This window comes from Bison bison, unplaced genomic scaffold (assembly GCF_000754665.1).
Source record: "Bison bison bison isolate TAMUID 2011002044 unplaced genomic scaffold, Bison_UMD1.0 scf7180017864310, whole genome shotgun sequence".
NCBI lineage: Eukaryota > Metazoa > Chordata > Mammalia > Artiodactyla > Bovidae > Bison > Bison bison.
In genome coordinates, this window is record NW_011494882.1 from 1,035,401 (window position 1) to 1,056,587 (window position 21,187).

The window sequence follows — 21,187 nt, forward strand, 5'->3', positions numbered from 1 at the left end:
AGTTTAAACTGGATATGGAACAACAGACTGGTTCGAAATTGGGAATGGCATACATCAAGGCTGTATATTGTCACCATGCTTATTTAATGTATATGCAGAGTACATCATGCAAAATGTCAGACTGGATAAAGCAGAAGATGTATTAAGATTTCCAGGAGAAATATCAATAACCTCAGATAAGCAGATGACAACTACCCTTAAGGCAGAAAGCAAAGAACTAAAGAGCCTCTTGATGAAAGTGAAAGAGGAGAGTGAAAAAGCTAGCTTAAAACTCAACATTCAAAAAACTAAGATCATGGCATCCAGTCCCATCACTTCATACAAATAGATGTGGGGAAACAGTGAGAGACTTTATTTTGGGGGGCTCCAAAATCACTGCAGATGGTGATTGCAGCCATGAAATTAAAAGATGCTTGCTCCTTGGAAGAAAAGTTATGACCAACCTTGACAGCATATTGAAAACCAGAGACATTACTTTGCTGACAAAGGTCCATCTAGTCAAAGCTATGGTTTTTCCAGTAGTCATGTATGGATGTGAGAGTTCAACTATAAAGAAAGCTGAGCACTGAAGAATTGATTCTTTTGAACTGTGATGTTGGAGAAGACTCTTGAGAGTCCCTTGGACTTCTAGGAGACAAACCAGTCCATCCTAAAGGAAATCAGTCCTGAATAGTCATCAGAAGGACTGATGCTGAAGCTGAAGCTCCAATACTTTGGCCACCTGATGCAAGGAACTGACTCATTGGAAAAGACCCTGATGCTGGGAATGATTGAAGGCAGGAGGAGAAGGGGACACAGAGAAATTGGTTGGGTGGCATCACTGACTTGATGGACATGAGTTTGAGCAAGCTCCAGGAGTTGGTGATAGACAGGGAAGCCTGGCAGGCTGCAGTCCATGGGGTCAGAAAGAGTTAGAAATAACTGAGCAACTGAACTGAATTGAATTATTGTAGGTATCCTTGAAGTTAGTGACCACGCATGTTATAATTGGGGGTTTCCCAGGTGGCGCTACTGGTAAAGAACCTGCCTGCCAATGCAGGAGACATAAGAGACATGGGTTCAGTCCTTGGGTTTGGAAGATCCCCTGGAGGAAGGCATGGCAACCTACTCCAGTATTCTTGCCTGGAGAGTCCCATAGACAGAGGAGCCTGGCAGGCTACAGTCCACAGGGTTGCAAAGAGTTGGACACGACTGAAGCAACTTAGCATGCAAATAACTGAGTCAGTGTACCATACACCTGAAACTAACACAGCATTGTCAATCAAATACAAAGTAAAATTAAAAAAAAACAAAAAAATAGGATATTACTTTAGGCACAAAAGATGTCATTTCATGTCACTCTTTCCATTTTTCACTTCAAAATATGTTTTATTATAGTAAGGATTTATAATTTTCCTGACTTCTTTTTTACTTTCAGTTTGGTTTTATGGGTTATCATGGTGAACCTGCAGAAATTTCACCCAACAACTTTGTTGAATTCCCTAATTTTACCCATATTTGTTATTTTAAGCTGGAATGGAAGGCACAGTGATGATACGATGTTACTAAACAAATCAGTGCTGAACCCAACCTATAATGGCTGTTTCCACTGCTTTATTTTTCACTCTAGTCTTTTTGGTGTATGTTCCTAGATCCCCTGGAAAAGGAAATGGTTACCCACTCTAGTATTCTTGCCTGGAGAATTCCATGGACAGAGGAGCCTGGCAGGCTGCAGTCCATGGGGTCACAAAGAGTCGGACACAACTGAGTGACTAAACACTTCACTTAACACACTCCTAGCATGAGGTTACCTTACTTAACTATGGCACCATCCTAAGATTCCTGAAAGCCTATAATAAGGGCGAGTCCTGACCAAGATTGAAACTCTGAGCTTCTTTCTATCAGAAACTCGATAGTCTGCAGCTGCTGAACCCAGGTGGGCTATGAGACCTCAGGGAAAGGGGTTGTCTCCAATACCATTATGTCATGAAACACTTAACTTGTGTCTCACTATATATAAAGTTATAGGATTTACCTTGTTTACAAATGGATCTTTTAAAATTAATTTTTATTGGAGTAGAGTTGCTTTATAATATTGCATTAATTTCTACTGTATAGCAAAATAAATCAACTGTATGTATACATATATCCTCTCTTTTTTAGATTTCCTTCACATCTAGGTCACCACAGAGCACTGAGTATGGAGCTCCCTGTGCTATATGTAGGTTCTCATTATTTATTTCATACATAGTATCAGTAGTGTATATATGTCAATCCCAGTCCCCCAGTTCATCCCACTGCCCTTCCTTTTGGTATCCATTTGTTTGGTCACTACATCAGTGTCTCTGTTTCTGCTTTGCAAATAAGATCATCCATACCATTTTCTAGATTCCACATACACGTGTTAATATAGGATATTTGCCTTTCTCTACAAATGGATCTTTGGACAATCATTTATTGTATTGTAATCTGAGAGGTATCAAAACATTTCTGATACAAAATGAGACTCTAGTTCTATCAAGAATTGTGTGACAAAATTAAGTGACTTACTGAGCACACACTCTGTACAAGGAATTCAATGAATCTATTCCATTTTATTTCATCTAAAGTATGTTACACATTGTATTTCATATAAAGTTCACTACACATCTAGGAAGGAGACAAGATGATGACAGAAATTTTAAAGTTTAGGGAACCAAGTCATGAATTGACTCAGGGGTCAACAACTGATAGAATGAAGTTTAGACTCAGTCTTACCCAAGAGCCCTCAGGCTCAAGCAGCCTTGTATTAAGGAAAGCATATATTTTGGAGTTCATCAGAGTGGTATTGAGCCCACAGTTTCCTCACTCTGAAGTCTCAGCCACAAGGCCTCACTACTTTTAAGCCTTGATAGTCTCTTTCATCCAAGAGGAAAAGAGTAAGAACTCCTCATCTTCCTCACAGCATTTTGGGGAAAGATAGATGAGATAACCCAGAAGAACACACTTTGTAAATAACTCTGAAGCAGGCTCAGTTTTGACAGTTTCAGACAAGCCTGATAAATAAGTGCTGAGATTCATCCAACTCATAAGAGTATTTGCATAGAAGCTGAAGTGATTCCTGGAGTAAGAAATTAAACTGTATTCACTGCTGAGTCTGAAATAACTGAATATGAGATATGACTTGACAGAGTTCTATTTGCAGGGGACTCAGAGTATGTTTGCCCTCCCTACACACATATTTATATATATTAGAATATAAATAATTTTTTATTAAAGACATCTAAATATATACCAAATATTCTATGTTAAATGTGTCACATATTAAAATATATTTAAAGCATACAGGCCATCAGATGTTGAGAACAGAGTACTATAATTATTAATGAAATCTGATTCTCAGTTCAGCCCCTTGTCCTAAGGGGAATGATTTTAATTTAAAAACAGAAGACATATTTAATTGAGTCCTGTGACACAACAGGGCAAAGTTCATATTACTGTAATGTCACGTAACCCAAGGGGTAGGGAGATGCTTACTTCATTCTATCACATTTTACCACACAATTTACACACCAGGAGAGCTCAGAGTGGTCACTGATGGAGAACTGCTTTGCTCAGGAGAAAAGTAGGAGAGATGATGGGCTTCATGTGGAGCAGGTTAGAATGGTATCACTGCTGCAGGATCCAGCAGAATGGTAGTGGGGTTGCAACAGAACAAACCCATGGTAACCACTGATATGGAATAACTGTGCTTACGTGAAACCTTGGGAGCAAAAGCGTGGCGTGGGTAGAACACTCATGGCACTACTTGGGATATGCACAGGAAGGGGAACTGCTGTGCCCACAAAAAGGGCTTTGATGGTTGTGTCGCCTGGCTGACCACTGTGCTGAACCTGGGGGAACGTGTGGATACCAAGAAAGGAAAGCCCATAAGACTGCCAGAAATACCTGGATGGGACTTTGCCAGAGTTGGAGTTTCTATGTACGCACCAGAGTTAAGTCATCTGTGCAACTCCTATGAAGCAACTTTTGAGTGAGAAATTAATTTATTACTGTACCTCTATAGCATTGGTTGTGTAAGAAGCAATCAGAATCTCACTTTGGCCCTGACATGATATTAGAAATCTCCATCATTTTTTGGATAAAGATATGTGTTTCATTCTTCCATGCACTGCTGGGATACATTTGGAATGCTAGGTGATAACTGATGTTAAGTCCAACTCAATGGTGCTTTTTTAACTGGAGCCACCATACTTCGGAATAAGAACCATCTGTGTTACAAATTTGGCCTTATCTGAGACCAATTCAAAGTATGAACTTAATTTTTGCCTTTTTCTTAAGATTCATTTTCATGAATGCTATGGTTTGAGAACACAGCCTTATTTTCTCAGTGAGTAGAAGACAAAGCCCCTTGATGAGAGTGTTGGGCAAGGGTGAGGTAGAAGTCTTGCAAAGAGTGGTAAATGTGTGCAATAATTTCTGTAAGCAATGGTGGAAGAGGTCTTCAGAGACATATAAAAATATTGCTGAGCAGTCCCAGTCCCCATCTGAAACAACAGACTTTAAATTTGTGGTGATAACAATCTTCATAATTGTCCACTGAGAATCCCCAAAGCTATGAAGAATTGAGGCTTGAGGGTATGGTGTAGTCACCCTGTGGTAAATAGAAGCACTGATATAAAAGAAAACACAGAAAATGATACAATAGGACCTACCAATATACAACTGTAAAGAAATTTAACAATGGTTAAAGAAGACAGCTTAAGTCATACAAGTAAACTTTGTTTAAGACTTCATGAAGTGGATAGTCTCCTTTCAAAGAACTACAAAATGGGGCAAAAGGTAAGAAACCTTTATAAGATAAGAAAAAGAGCAAGGATGAGACAAATAGAAAATATCCGATTCGCTGGGGCCACAAAGTCACCCTTGATGGGCGTGAGAAGGCTGGACTGGGCTTGGCCTTTATGGACTGGCCGACTGGATACACTGCATGTCTGGTCAAGCAGAACATTTATGAGGACATGAATGTTTTCTACGTTTTGCTTTGCTGATGTGGCATCCTGGGAAGGAGTGTGGATTCTTCTTGGGCCTACAGATTTATTTCAACAGAGGCACTGTCCTGTAGGGAAAGAGATCATGACACTGAGAGCTCCAGTTGGCCTCTGGGTCTCCATGTTTCACGGCTTCTGTGCTCATATCCATTCTGTGGTTCTGAAGAAGCAAAGAAAGACAGCTCTTGGGCATCATGGAACTAGAGGAACCAGAGAAAGTGGAAGTGCTGCAGCCTGAGGAACATTTCGAGCAGTTTCTGTTTCCAGTCATCAGTGAGGTGCAGGAGGCTATTGTGCCTTGCACTGGCGTGCACAGAAAAGCATATGACATAATAGGATCAGGCTGTAGGAAATGGGCAATAAATTCTTCCAATAAAACACAGGTGGAAAGCCTTGGGAAAAGCACTCTGAATTATTTTCAAAATCAATGGAGTCAAGGGCAGAGTGACCAAAAGGTGCAAGAAGGAGGAGAAGGCAAAGGAGATTGCAAAGATGACAGAGACAGATGTTGGCTGACCTAGTCAGGCAGGTAAAGAAAAGCAATTGTTGTGAAGGAAGGTCAGCCATTTATGTCTAACGGATTCTGGTCAAGCAGTGGAGATTGGCTGAGACCCTGAAGAAGCTGAAATCATAGAATCTTTTGTTTCCTTATTTTCTGTCTACACACTGTCCTCACTTACACTAATGTCCTGCTATGGTCTGTGGTTAATGACCTCAATATGAGTTGTAACTAACTGTTAAATAATTTTGTTTGAGGAAGTAACTTTTGTTTGGAAAATGCCCTCACATATGAGAATTGGTGATAAAGGCTCTTGCAGGAGTAAGAGAAGCTGCAAGCCTTCTGTAAGGAATCTCACAGTAGCTACATTTGTTTCTGAGCTTTCAGTTATTTCTAAATCTCGAGGTGCTTTGCTCTTTCTTGTGTGACCAGCTAGCTCCCAGGAATATTGAGTATGTGCTGTGCTGTGTGGCTCATGGGACTCAGAGCTGGAGTTCTGTAGTTCTGGAGGTGTCTGCCAAAGGAGCGGTGCTATTTCTGAAACATGATTTCACGCAGCAACTGCTAAAGAAGCTGTGCAGGGGACCAGACTCTTACAGGGAGTGTGAATATGGTTGACTTGGCTAAGACTGATGAATCAGAAGAAGGGGTAGAGGATGGTATTGTCTGTGTTTTGGGACTTTAATTTCTGTATAAGACCTAAGAAGGAGATATGTATTTTGTTGAAAATTTAAATTTTGTGTGGCACACTATCTGATGTAATCAGTCTGGTCATTTTGTTTTGATAGCCTAACTCAGCTTTTTTGACATGGTGGTTTCCATGTCAAAAGATGGAAGAGTCCTTGTCAAGATCTCAATAGGAGATGAGCTCTTGGCATTCTGTTCAAGTTGATATTATACCTGGATGCATTTCAGGGGATTCTGGACATAAAAGAGGTATTTGCAAAGGCCCTTGAGAGGCTAGGGAAGGAAAGTGAAGACTATCTGCAATGGGCCCTAACCTAGACAGGAAACAGGTATCTTCAATGTTCCATAAATCACCCAACAATAAGTTCATTTGAGTAGCCAACCTGACAATTATTTGAAGTCAAAACTTTACCATGAGGGGAAATATTATTATGGTAATAAAAGTAATTATTTTATTGACAATAAAAGGATACAAAAATTACCAAAAGTCTAACTGGGGAGGGAAAACAAACATATACAAGTAATGGTATGAGTGGCATTGATGACAGCACAAGACATTAAGAGATAAATTGACTGATGGTACATAAATTCTCAAATAAGAAACCAGGAACCAGAGTAGTTGATAAAAGAGGTGGAAATGATCAGTGGTCTTGAAAACATGGTAGGATATGAAGGAAGAGATCATTCAAGTCAAGAGAAAGTATCACATAAGTTAAATAGTTCTTACTACCCTATGTGTACGTGTCAATACCATATAAAGCATGGTAAAGAATTAATATAGGAACAAGGTACTTTATTGGCCCTCAAAGAGATGATAGTCTAATATGCAGAGCCCAGACTGATCATGGCTGGTTTCTGGAGTGGTGAAAAGATACAATGAAGGGAAACTTTTAGGTGCATCACTAAAAATAATGTTGGATAAAATAAAGGATGTGCTCAAGTTAATATTTTTGTTGTTGCACACAAAAGACCAAGTTGGTATAAGCTCAACTAAAAATGTTTCCTACGTTTTAAAAATTCAGTAACAGGGTTGTACTTAAGGAACATGGAAACAATAGACTTAAAAGCAGGGGCCTGTAAGACTCAAGACACAATACCCCTTCCAGGTGTAAGTGACTGTTTTTAGTTCCAATCTTTTAAAAACACTTCCAAGTCAATGAGAGCTGTATTGTAACAAGACATAGTTGTATATATTTGAATTATTTATACTTGTATACTGATGGCATATAGTGAAGAAAAAACTGCCGCATAAACCCTACTGCACCCTTCTACAAGGTATGTGTGTAAAACTGAAAACTTGAGAGTCAGGTTTAGATTTACTAGACAGCCTTACTGAGAAGTAACATATTGAAAGTGGCATTTTAGAAAGTTTATTTGGCAAAATAAAGTCTACAGTATTAATGTAAGAGCAAGTTACCTGAGAGGAATAACAAACTTTCTCTAGCAAATAGTTGACCCTTAGGGGATGCAACAGAATAGCATTTGTTGATGTGAAGAAGAGAAGAGAGATAAGTAGGGAAAAATCAGAGTCAATCCTGCCAATGAAGGCATCCAGATAACCCTGTGTAGACACAGAATCTGTGGGAGCGGACACTGTAGGACAAGCACTGGCTTCCCTGCTTGGCTTGGAGCTGACCCTGAGCACCAGTGACATTTTAAAGGTGGTATGCAAGGCAAAAATAGTGCACAGAAAAAAAAAAAATGGAATGAAAAGAAAAAAGAAAGAAAGGGGGAGGGAAGGAATAAGAAGGGTGTTTGAAAATCCCTGAATGATGAGAATATATGGGAGACCAGCATACTGCCTGGAAGTATAAAAGACCCAAGATTTCCCATGCATCCACAATTCACTGCTTCTGCAGTTGGGTTCCAGATAAAGAACATGGCTTGAATTTTCACATATTTCAAAAAATACACATACTTGACCACCAGAATCACTTTCAGTGCATCAAGTTGCTTCGAGCCATCTGTGAAGAAAGAATAACTGGAGGGGTGGGTGGTAAATTGTTTACACACAATAAAGAAAAAATCCAATGTGTACCTCTTGTCCTAGACTCAGTCCAGGCCATATGTCCATTGGCGGGAACGACAGAATCTGCTGCATGATTTAAACTGGCATTTCTCAATTTTTTTGGAGACGATTAAGTGCAAAGTTAATGCCTCAAAAATCTGTGCACTTCTTTTGAAATACTACAGTATCAATACTCTTGGATTTATATTTTTCTTATGTTGATTCTTAATCTGCTCCCATTAAAACTTCTTACTGTAAGGTTTTTTTTTTTTATTTCAGGTGTACAGCATTAGAATTCAATATGTGTATACATTACACAGTGATCACCACTACAAGTCTAGTTACCATTCATCTTTGTACAGTTCACCTCCATCACCCATTTCACTAACCCCTCCAGCCCCCTTCTCCTCTAGAAACCACAATTCTGATACCTGTATCTGAGTTTGCTTTGGGTTTATTTTATTTATTCCTTTGGGTTTTTCTTTTGAGATTGGACATATAAATGAAATCATATGGTATTTGTCTTTCTCCATCTGATTTATTTCACTTAGCATAATACCTTTGAAATTCATCCAAGTTGTCACAAGTGGGAGAATTTCATTCTTTTTTATGGCTGAGTAGTATTTCAGTCTGTTCTTGGGTTTCCCTGGTGGCTTGGATGGTAAAGAATCTGCATGCAATGTGGGAGACCTGGGTTCGATCCTTGGGTTGGGAAGATCCCCTGGAGGAGGGCATGGGAATCCACTCCAGTATTCTTGCCTAGAGAATCCCCACAGACAGAGGAGCCTAGTGGGCTACAGTCCAAGGGGTCTCAAAGAGTTAGACACAACTAAGTGTCTAAGCACACAGCACAGTATTTCACTGTATATATTTGTGCATGCTAAGTCACTCAGTCATGTCCAACTTTTTGCGACCCCATGGACTATAGCCCACCAGCCTCTTCTGTCCATGGGGATTCTCCAGGCAAGAACACTGGAGTGGGTTGTCGTGCCCTCCTCCAGGGGATATTCCTGACCCAGAGATCGAAACTGTTGTCTCTTATCTCTCCTGCACTGGCAGGCAAGTTATTTACTACTAGAGCCACCTGGGAAGCCTCGGGTATATATATATACATATATCTATATATGTATATATAATGTATCTTCTTTATCCATTCACCTATCGATGGACACAGGTTTTTTCCATATCTGACAACTGTAATATGTTGCAATAAACATAAGAGTTGACTCATTGGAAAAGACTCTGATGCTGGGAGGGAATGGGGGCAGAAGGAGAAGGGGACGACGGAGGATGAGATGGCTGGATGGCATCACTGACTCAATGGACGTGAATTTAAGTGAACTCCGGGAGTTTGTGATGGACAGGGAGGCCTGGCGTGCTGCGATTCATGGGGTCACAAAGAGTTGGACACGACTGAGTGACTGAACTGAACTGAACTGAACTGAACTGAAGGGTGCATCTATCTTTTCAACTTAGTGTTTTTATATTATTCATATAAATACCAAGAAGTGGAAATATGGTTAGTTCTATTCTTAATTTTTGAAGAACATCCATACTGTTTTCCATAGTGGCTGCACCAATTTACAGTCCCACAACAATGAGTGTTTTCTTTTCTCCTGTCCTCTCTAACATTTGTTATTTTTTCTCTTTTCAATAATAGCCATTCTGCAAGTAATATCTCATTGTAATTTTGATTGACATTTCCCTAATAATTAGTAGTGTTGAACATCTTTCCATGCCTGTTAGCCATCTCTATGTCTTCTTGGCAAAGTGTCTGTTCAGATTCCCTGTCCATTTTTAAATTATTTGTTATTGAGTTATGTGAGTTTTTAAAATGTATTTTAGATATTAACTCCATAGATAAATAATATCTTCTCCCATTCAGTAGGTTGCTATTTCATTTTGATAACAGTTTGCCTTAACTCTTCAGAAGTTGTTCTTTTTTAATTTATGTAGTCCAATTTGCTTATTTTTACTTTTCCCTTGCCTTTGAAGTGAGATCCACAATGTTACGGCCTATGTTTTTGTCTAGGATTTTTATGATTTCAGATCTTACATTCAGATCTTTAATCTATTTTTAGATCAGGAGCTTTCTATGCCACCATCTTGCTTGCATGCCTTAATGGATATTTTATATACATGTCTATGTAGTATACATGACAAGAATACCTACAAAATATTATATTCTGATTTAATAAATTAGTGCTTTTAATGAAGCAGTTTACAATACATTAATATAGAGTTCTACATCATTCTTGTATCATTGCTATGAGAAGACTTTTTAAAAAATCAGTTTTATTTTGAAATAATTATAGATTTACAGGAAGTTGCTAAATATAGTACAGAGAGGTGCTAGATATTCTCACCCAGTTTTCCTCAGCGGTTACACCTTACATAACTATAGCAAAATATCAAAGCCAGGAAGTTGACATCAATTAAACACGTGTATATAGTACTGTTACTGTTTTATCAGATGTGTAGATTTGTGTAACCACTGCATTCAAGATATACAACTGTTCTAGCATTACAAAGACCTACCTTGTGATATCTTTTTATAATCTTCTACCACCATCCTAACCCCTGGAAATCACCCATCTATTCTATATCTTTGTAATTCTGTAAGTTCAACAATGTGGTATAAATGGAATCAGAATATATGACCTTTCGAGACTGAATTTTTTTCACTCAGCACAACTCTGAAGTTCATGCAAGGTGTTGCATTTATCAATGACTTATCCTCTTTATTGTTTAATTGTATCCCACCTTGTGGACGTTCAATAGTTTTTTTAGCCATTCACCTTAGCTATTACAAACAAAGTTGCTATGAATATCTGTGTACAGTTTTCTGAGGTGTGTGTGTGTGTGTGTGTGTGTGTGCATTTTATTAAATCATGTTTCAGAGCTGAGGCTGAGGATGGAAATAAACTGTCCAGAGCACTGAACAGGTTTTCAAACATATATTTTAACTTACTCTCTTGTGCTATTTTTCCTGATTCTATATTAACTGAAAACAAACCATTCTGTGGACAGTGTAGAAAGGTAATGATTATATATTTGATTTCTTCTTGACAAAATATTGATTCAGAATAATATTGGCTTAAAGACTTGGTTGTTTTTAGCATTATGTCTGCACATTGATTCACTCATTTATTCACAAAAACTAATGTTTGAATACCCACCAGGTACCAGGCCTGATGCTGAGTGTTGAGCAAGGTGCCTGGTCCGCAGGGGCTTTTACTAAATATTATGTTTGTATCATAGAGGTAGCTTGCTCTTTGTTAGCTGTATTAACAGTTTTAAATTTTAGTTTAGACAGTGTTTATTCAGAGTTAATTAAACTGCTATAATAATATTTATATGCATATTCCTAATTTAAATTTTCTGAAAGATTTGTGTTAATATATGTTGCCTTATCTTGGGAAAGCAACTGCTGAGCATGCAGACAAAAATACACAATGTGATTTTGCAAGGCATGCAATTCAGGACTTTTCCCAAACAGGGGTGAAGTTCAGAAGGACTTTAATGTGTAGCTTGTTCACAAATTAATGATTTCTTCTGCTTATTCTGTGTCCCTTTCTCCCCAAAGCATGAAAAATTAATCAACCGTCCACAGAGTACCAAAAGAATTTCTACAGATCCACTCGGTAAGAAATATTTGCTGTGTCCTCATTATGATGGTGCTCTTTTCTTCTTATATTTTATATTTTATGTGAATCTTAGGACAAACAGAGAACTTTGCTATTAACAATAATTTGCTAAATAATCATTTCTTATCAGCCGAATAAATAAGTTTCCCTTTATAAGTCATGCACATAGGAACAAAATTCTTACATGGAGATGTAGTTACACTTTTAGTAAAGTCTATAAGAAATATGAATTCTTCTAAGTACTGTTTAACTAAGGGAACTAGTAATTGCTTTATTTGGTCAACAAACTACTATGGTTTGTTCTTAAATGTTGACTATTAGGTTTTGAATCTTAAAATAGATCTTAAATAGAGGTATATATAGAGGTATGAAACCACAAGAGAAATATAAAATTTGACTGTGGTTATGTCTAATTTAGCTACATAACAATGACATATATTTCAGAATTTGACACTTTTATTCTATTTTAGTCTCTGAAACAATTTATTTTGTGATGCTAACAATTACTATTGTGACAATTTATAGGTCTTCAAAAGATATCAGTGAATATGTCTTGACTATTGTGTCAGTCTCCCAACTGATGGCATAACATTTTGTTTAGGGGTTTTCTTTGTGGAAGTGTATAAAAACTTCACAAGCTCTGCTGAATTAAATTATAAGTAAGTAGGATGGGCATAAACCTTAGCATTATACACTCTTTCAGAGGCAATAAAATTGATATTTTTCAGTGAGAGCAGGATATAGAGCAAAAAGAAAACACGAAAGCCCAAACCCCCAAAACCAAACAAAAAATCCCTACTGAAACAACAATAGTAGTAGATGAAAACCAAGCAGGGTGATAATGTTAACTTTGAAGAACTTGGTGTTCAAATAAAAGCTCTCCCACTCCCCCTGGTAACAACCACCAGAGAGGACAAGGGTATAGGGATCTTTCTTAAGTGTACCAGGGAGTCCTAAACTGCTATACAATGTGGTCTTGCATGGCCAATGCCATCTGAGCTGCTGCAGGATGATGGTAGATGAGGTTAGAGCAGGATACAGTTATAAACAGCCTTAAATGCTAAGTTGAGAAGTTTAGACAATGAAGGAGGCCACAAGAGATGTATTAACAAGGAATGAACAAGATCAGATTAGACTTTGAAAACTTCTATTTGTTAGTTGTGTAGGAGACTACACTGATAGCAGGGGTATGAGTTATAACCCTGGTTCTTAAAATTTTCCAGAAAAAAGAGGTAGGACATGATTGAATCCATAAGACTATGAAGTGGGAGAAACATCTGAGGTATGATTACAGTTACAGCCAATAGAACTTGAGTATAAGTGATAAGATATAATAAGCTTTGAGAAACTGGGATAATCTTATGTGTATTAGTAATACTAAGCTGTAAAGTGAAGTGAAGTCACTCAGTCGTGTCCGACTCTTTGCGACCCCGTGGACTCTAGCCTACCAGGCTCTTTCGTCCATGGGATTTTCCAGGCAAGAATACTGTAGTGGGTTGCCATTTCCTTGGAGTGGTCCCATTTACTAAGATAGTGAATAGAGTAAAGGATCAGGCAGAGGGAGGGAAAAACTAAAGTTTATTTCAATTTTAGTAATGTGGAATTTAAATTGGCTGTACTATAAACTGGTAAAGATAACCAGGAGATGAATATTGCAGATGAATGTGGGTTTGGTTTCAAACCATCACAATAAAGCAAATATCATGATAAAGTCACATGAATTTTTGGGTGTCCTAGTACATATAACAGAGAGGGCAATGGCACCCCACTCCAGCACTCTTGCCTGGGAAAGCCCATGAACGGAGGAGCCTGGTGGGCCGCAGTCCATGGGGTCGCTAAGTGTCGGACGCGACTGAGCAACTTGACTTTCACTTTTCACTTTCATGCATTGGAGAAGGAAATGGCAACCCACTCCAGTGTTCTTGCCTGGAGAATCCCAGGGAGGGGGGAGCCTGGCGGGCTGCCTTCTATGGGGTCACACAGAGTTGGACATGACTGAAGTGACTTAGCAGCAGCAGCAGCAGTACATATAAAAGTTACATTTACATTATATTGTAGTCTAATTGTGCAACAGAGTTACGTCTAGAAACTAATGTACATACATTAAAAATACTTCACTGCTAAAAAAACATGCTGACCATTTTCTGAACCTTCAGCGAGTCATAATCTTTTTACAATAGTAACATCAATGATCATGGATCACAGATCACCATACCAAATAAAATAATGAAAACATTTGAAATACTGTGAGAATGACCAAAATGTGACACAGAGACACAAAGTGAGCAAAGATGTTGGAAAAATGGCACTCATAGATTTGCTTGACCCAGAGTTGCCACAAATCTTCAATTTTCAAACAACGACAACAAACAGTGCAGTATCCATGAAGGGCAATAAAGCAAAGCACAAGAAAACAAGGTGTGCCTGTACCAGGATTTAGGAAAACAGAGTTAAAGATGAAGATACGCTAGATCTGGGATAATTCACATAGAGGAGATGGTTACGGCAGTTGGTGAATTTCGAGGGGAGGGGCAGAAATAGAAGGGGCCTGAGCTAGGAAGCAGTAATTCAGCACAATTAGGAGGAGGAAAGTCAGCACAGAGGGAAGAGAGAGAAAAGAGGAACACCAGGGCAGGCCATGGAACCCAAGGGAAGGAGTAAAATGCTATGTGGAAGCTGGAGAAGATGCAGACTAAGAATCAGTTGCTATAAGTATTATCTAGGAGGGCTCTAGAAAGATTGGAAAGAAAAGCTTAAACAGAGTTTTAAAAGAGGATATCAATATCCTGTGATAAACTATATGGAAAAGAATATGAAAAATAATGTATATATATCTGAGTCACTTTGCTGCACAGTAGAAATTAACACATCATTGTAAATAAACTATACTTAAATAAAATTAAATTTTTTAAAAGAGGTTATATAACCCCAAAGCAAGGGCCTAGGAAAGCATTAATATTGATGGATTTAAGGCCTCAAATTTACGTTAGGCACGAAAAGGTTTTATGGAAAAGGAGGGAGAGAGCGAGCCTGGGAGCTAGAAACAGTAGGAGAAACAAGGGAAAGGAAAGCCTGAGAGTACTTGTGGGAAGCCTGGAAAGAATCTGATGGAAGAGTGGTTAAGGGAATGGTGTGAAGGGAAATTATTTGATGAAAAACACTGTGGGGATGGCACCCATCAAGCATGGTGGAGTGAGATTCTATAAGAAAGTGATTTTGAAATGAAAGTGAGATTATGAGAACTCAGGTCAAATGGCTTTGTGGAAAGTTAGGAGGAAGAGCCACTGGCTAAGTGAAACACAGTAAGAGTGAGATTGAGACTTGATTGACACTGCTGTGGAAAATTTTAAATGGGAAACAGACTTTTTAATGAATTTGTAAGCTGCTAAAGACTTAAAATGTGTGCAAAACATAGAACTTGAGGATCACATTCTGTTTCTTTTATAACCTGGGATATCCCAGTAGTTGACTGCCATGTAAGTAAGACAGAATTGATGGCTGACAAATTGAGAACATTGAAAGCTAAAGAGGACAGCAGATTTTAAGGAGGATGCAAACCCATTATTGACATATAGAGCTGATTGTTATGGTAGTATGTGTTCAGAGGCAGACGGAATGGTGTGAGCATCAAAGGACTTGCTGTATTAGCAATGGGGCAAGAAGCATATTAAGTAGGAGCAAAGGAATAAAAGCTGTGTAGGTTTAGGGGGCAGTGGTTAACAATAATACAGAGCAGGTGAAGCCAAGGAGACAGAATAATTCTGGCTGGTGATGAAATGTAAGGATTGGCCATGAAAGTCAGTTTCTAATATGGAGTCATCACACAGATCAGTGATGCTGACAAGATTTAGAAATGAGGAGGTCAGAGGTGCAAATAGTTATCAACAGGATTGCTGATGACGGGGCCTGCCAACGGCAAGAGACAGATGATGCAGTCAGGGAGAAGAAGGCTTATCCATGTGGCATGGGCATTAAAATGAATATACTGCAGGAAGGAAGTGGAATGTTGGTAAAGTGACAGTGGAGAGGACGGATGTGTTGGCTCCATTTCCTGAGTAGCTTTCACAGAACAGTGGTATGATTTATAGTGTAAAAGCAGGTGCAATCTATGTGAGGAGGTAGATAGAATAAAGTAAAAGGTGGCAGACAGAGAGCTCTTTTCTGACACCAAACCAGGGAAACTGGTGCAGACTTTTGCATGAGTGGGAGAAAGTGGCTGTGATGCAGGTTAGAAGTTACATGAGGAAGGAGAGAGATGGTGGGGTCCAAGGGGTTTTCTGAGAGTGAGGGCTACACAATAAAATAAGTAACAACAACAATAGAAAATTAGAATCATACATTTAAGCGGTAGCAGGAGTCACAGGGTAAGGGAAAGGGTAAGCTGAACATATAGGACATATTCAGAGATGTTTATGGTTCTAAATAGTCCAGAAACCAAGGGAAGGACGTGCAATGGATCTTCTATAGAACTCATCTTTGGAGAGTGGATCTTGGTGAGTTTGTGTGTGTGTGTGTGTGTGTGTGTGTGTCTGTAGTTGGGGGACTGGGGTGTGAGGATTGCCTAACTGCTGCTATAGTTTATGTATTAGGTTAGCACGAATTAAGAGAAGTATTTTTTGAACCTAAAAATGTATTTTAACATAGTACTATCCAAATGTGGTTGGGGACCTCAGCATCAGTGTCATCTGGGTGCTTATTAAAAATGCTAAGTTTTGCCCATATCCTAGTCTTATTTAGACTATCCAGGGTGGGGACATGAGCACCATGTTAACAAGCCCTCCTTGATCTCATGGAAGTTAACATTGGAGAAGCATTTCTAACCCTCTGCAATAGGTGGTTCCCTCAGAAGAAGATCCCAAAGGCTCTCAGCTGTTCTGGGTGGGCCGATATCTTTCTGCTGCCGAGAGGCCAAACCAGAGACTGAGTAGGTTTCCTGTGAACAGGTGGAGGGTTGGATGAGCACACTCCCCAGGAAAGGGTTCTAACTCTGAGTGTCCCCCGTGTGCCTGGCAGAAGCCCTGTGGGACAACTTGCTCTACTGGCTGGCGGATGAGCTCTCAGAGGAGAATGCCCTGTGTCTCTCCTCCTCACTCCCTCTTCGCCGCAGCACCATTCAGCTCATCAAACTGAAGAATCCTGATGATCTCACAGAACAGACCCATGAACTTCTTTGTTTTTGGAAAAGATCACTCCCAAATTCCACCGACAAACTTCGCCTCCTGGCTCGCCATCTCCGCAAGATCGGCAGGAATGATCTTGCAGAAGAGCTCAAATTCAAGTGGGAAAATAAAGTGTTCACTGAACCACAGCAGTGGTCTGAGGTGGCCGAATTAAGCCCCACTGCTCTTGCTTTAGCCCTAGAAAAAGGGTCGTAGATGGTTTGAAGATGGTTTCCATTAACATTTTACTAGCAGTTTCCCAGTAATGTTGTTTGAAGTGAACTGTTTGATAGATGCAATATTGAGACAAGCAGAGAAGCACTAATCAGACCATAAAAAGCATCTGCGGGTTTGAGTCCTTGCTCAGGGTTCAGTAGTGTATGTTCTGGAAGTAAGATTGTCTTAAGCCAAACTTAATAGCATTTGTAATAGAGTTTGCCCTGTGTATATTTTAATAGCTGAGGTAGCATGTTAAGTGTAAAGGAAATAAATTCTGTATAAATTCTGTATATCATATATATATATATATATGATATAATATATTCCTTTTTATTATTCATTTTTATTATTATCTACATAAAAGTAAACTAGTCACTCAGAACTCCAAGTAGCTAATTCACATTCTAGGTATACTGTGGAGCCCACAGGTAACAATGCAAAATAAATTAGGCTGCAGAGGCCTAATGTTGATGATAGAAAATCACTTTAAAAAAACAGCCAAGGTTGAAATAAATTAAAAATAGACTAACACTCCAGCCATTGAGTGCCACAAATTTTTAGTGAGATACAGCCTAGAATCTGGAAAGCCTCATATTTTATTGTTAGTGAAGTGAAGCAGCAGAGAGATGATGGAATAGTGGTGTCTTTTGCCCAGACTTAGGAAAACAACCTGCTACTAAACCAGTTTGACAGAAACCTTCTTACATAAGCCCTATAGGATCACTGTTTTTTTTTCAACTGCCTTAAAAAGGAAAAAACTAAAAGAAAAAACAGTAATAATTACCTAAGCCGCTCTATCATCGATAATCCCTGTTAACATCTGTGTTTACACTTTGAGGCTTTGGTAACCCTAAAGCACTTTAGCTCCTAAAACAGTGTGACATGATGGTTCATTAGATTCATAATGCCAATCCACTGATGGAAGACCATAGGGCCTTGGATTGCAAATACCAATAACTATTAGTTTCGATTATGGGAACAGCTGAAAATTAATGAAGTTATATGAAAAATTACACATTTATATGCTTCTCATATTTAAAGATAGGATCCCATTCTATAAATTAACCAGAGACTTAAGATATCTGTATGGTTATATGTTAAGAAAGAGAGAAGTCCAATTTTCAAACACATTGCTATCAAGAAACCTTATAACAGTCAAGAATTTTTATTATTTTTACCTGTTTCCAGAAAAGTACAATATTTCCCATGTGCTCTGGGAATGAAGGAAACAGACTGAAATGTTCATCGTTTTTTTTGACTACAAAATAACAGAAGAGTCAAGAAAATTAGATTTGCCTCTTACTCCACCACTAGAGATCACTATTATGAAAATATTTTGTTCCAGTTTTCTATTTTCTTGAAGGAAATGTTTCTTGAAGGAAACGTTTTTACTTCTATGTATACAGATGTATCAATATATAAATACACCTATGTGCATGCATATGCACACACACACGCTAATACACACAAATCTCTTCACACATAGAGTCTTACCCGCCTCCTCCTCACTCATACACGTCTCACACACCCTCTCTCTGTCCTCACACCCCAACAAGGATACTCACTCATATAAATGCACACGTCCCCTCCCACACACCTGTCACAAACATGTCTGCCCCTTACAGGAACAGAGACTCTCATCCACCTGTACGTTCTCACATGCATTCACACACTCTCACACACAAACAGCCTCCCACACTAACACACTTTTTCACATACAACTCCCCACCATAGACAACCTTACACACATACCGCCTTGGATCCACTTGTGCACTCTCACACACATGCTTTCACAAATGCATCCACACCTCCCTCCCACAACTCATACATACACACACTCATTAACATGCACACCCCACACCTCCCTCCCACAACTCATACATACACATGCTCATTAACATGCATACCCCACACCTCCCTCCCACAACTCATACATACACACGCTCATTAACACGCATACCCCACAGATACACCGACAAATACACCATCTCACATTACCTGTATACCTTCACATCCACACTCACCCATACCCACCTGCACTGTGTCTCACACACACACATAAATTCCTTTACATTCATAACCTCACAGGCTCACATCTCTTCACACACTCTGACACACATTTCCCCCTAGAATTAAAAAACTTGTATATTATTGCAACAGTATAATAATAGGTACATAAAGAACAAAGTGGGTCTTCTCTGTAACCCCTCCTCTCCCTTCAGCAATCAGAGGGCATGTGTGCCACGCCCACACCCTCCCCTGTGCAGCCTGTACTCTACCTGGTGGGCTGACTGGTAAGGGCCACAGCCATGGCACTTTGGCTTCAAGGTTAACCGGGAGCCCCAGTGGGAAGCTGGGAGGATGGAGAATGAGTTGGATGTTCCCTTTCTTCCTCCCTTGAATTCACTGCAGCCAGGCTGCATCTTCACCCAAGGGCCACTGACCCTCTCCTCTGTGAACAGCTCTCTCCTGGCACTGGGAGCCTCTCCTGCTCATGTCTCATCAGGTCTGGGGTAGTAACAACTCTATTGCATCACTTCCCCTTGTGGTCCCCCACACCCCGCCCAGGCTTTTAAGACAAAGCCTCCTCTAATTATCCTAATTTGAGTGTGTCATATATTTCCTATTGAGATCCTGACTGATATTTCTCACAGTAACTTTTCTTTTTTTTTTTTTGCAGAATGGGGATCATATATTATATATAGTTTTAAATGTTATTGTCTTTTATTAAATTATGAGCATTTTCCAATATCTTTAAAGGTTTTAATAACTATCTCACTTTATAGTCATAGCATAATTTAATTTTAGTATTATCCATTAAAAAAAATTAAAAAGTGGAATAATACAGTATATATATTTTTATATCTGGCTTTTGAATTCAAATTTACTTTGTTGAAATTAATTCATGTTGTTTGTGTGGCAATAGTTTGCTACTTCTCATTAATAAATACTATTCCATTATATGAAGCTACTATAAGTTACATATCCATTTCACTGTAACTAGGCATTTCAGTAGATTCCAGTTTGTACCTCTCATGAACAGGGTTTTTATTAACTTTCTGTAAATATCTGTTGGTGAACATATATATTAATTTCTTCTAAGCATTTAATTAAGAGGACTATAATTGGTTACCCTAATTCATTTATCCTTTCTTCTCTTGTTGGATATTCAGATGATTTTCTTTTCAAAAAATGATGCATGATCATTTTCTACATGTGTATATAAATTATTTCATTAGGATACATTTTTGGAAATGGGATTACTTACTAGGAACAATTTTAAGGCTCTTGATACACATTGCTAAGTTGCCATTTATATTCTAATTGTCAGGTCATGAAGATTCATAGGAAAATAGCATATTTAAGTATATTTATATAAATTAGTAATTTATATAAAGTAATTTTATATAATTTATATAAATTAATGGCTTTGATTAATTACATTTATTTCTTTTTTTTTTTCTTTTTTTTTTTCTCAGTTCCATCATTGAAATCTTTTAGGTATATTTGGGATGATCTGGGTATGTGACTCAATTTTTTTCAACTGTAAATGCTTATAAATCTAGACACAGGTTAAGTATTTCCAATGAAAATTTAGGATCTGAATTGAGACATGCTCTAAGTATAAAGTACACTCTAGATTTCAAAGACTTAGTAGGGACAAAAGAGCTTGTAAAATATCTTATTAATCATTTAATTTGATTTACATGTTGAAATTATGATATTTTGGATATTGGGTTAAATAAAATATATTGTTAAAGTTACTATTATAAACTTTTTAATGAGGCTAGGCAATGGCAACCCACTCCAGTACTCTTGCCTGGAAAATCCCACGGACAGAGGAGCCTGGTAGGCTGCAGTCCATGGGGTTGCTAAGGGTCAGACACGACTGAGTGACTTCACTTTCACTTTTCACTTTTCTGCATTGGAGAAGGAAATGGCAACCCACTCCAGTGTTC

At 38.5% G+C, this 21,187-nt stretch overlaps 1 protein-coding gene across 1 annotated transcript in view; it reads left to right on the forward strand.

Moving 5' to 3' along the window:
• DTHD1 (death domain containing 1) overlaps positions 1-19,870 on the forward strand; it is an 85,680-nt gene extending 65,810 nt beyond the window's left edge. The window contains exons 9-10 of the mRNA XM_010852408.1: positions 11,790-11,847; positions 16,864-19,870. Of these exons, the coding sequence (XP_010850710.1) occupies positions 11,790-11,847; positions 16,864-17,225 (420 nt within the window). The 3' untranslated portion in view covers positions 17,226-19,870. The remainder of the gene's footprint in view (positions 1-11,789; positions 11,848-16,863) is intronic.
• Positions 19,871-21,187: the final 1,317 nt, after the last annotated feature.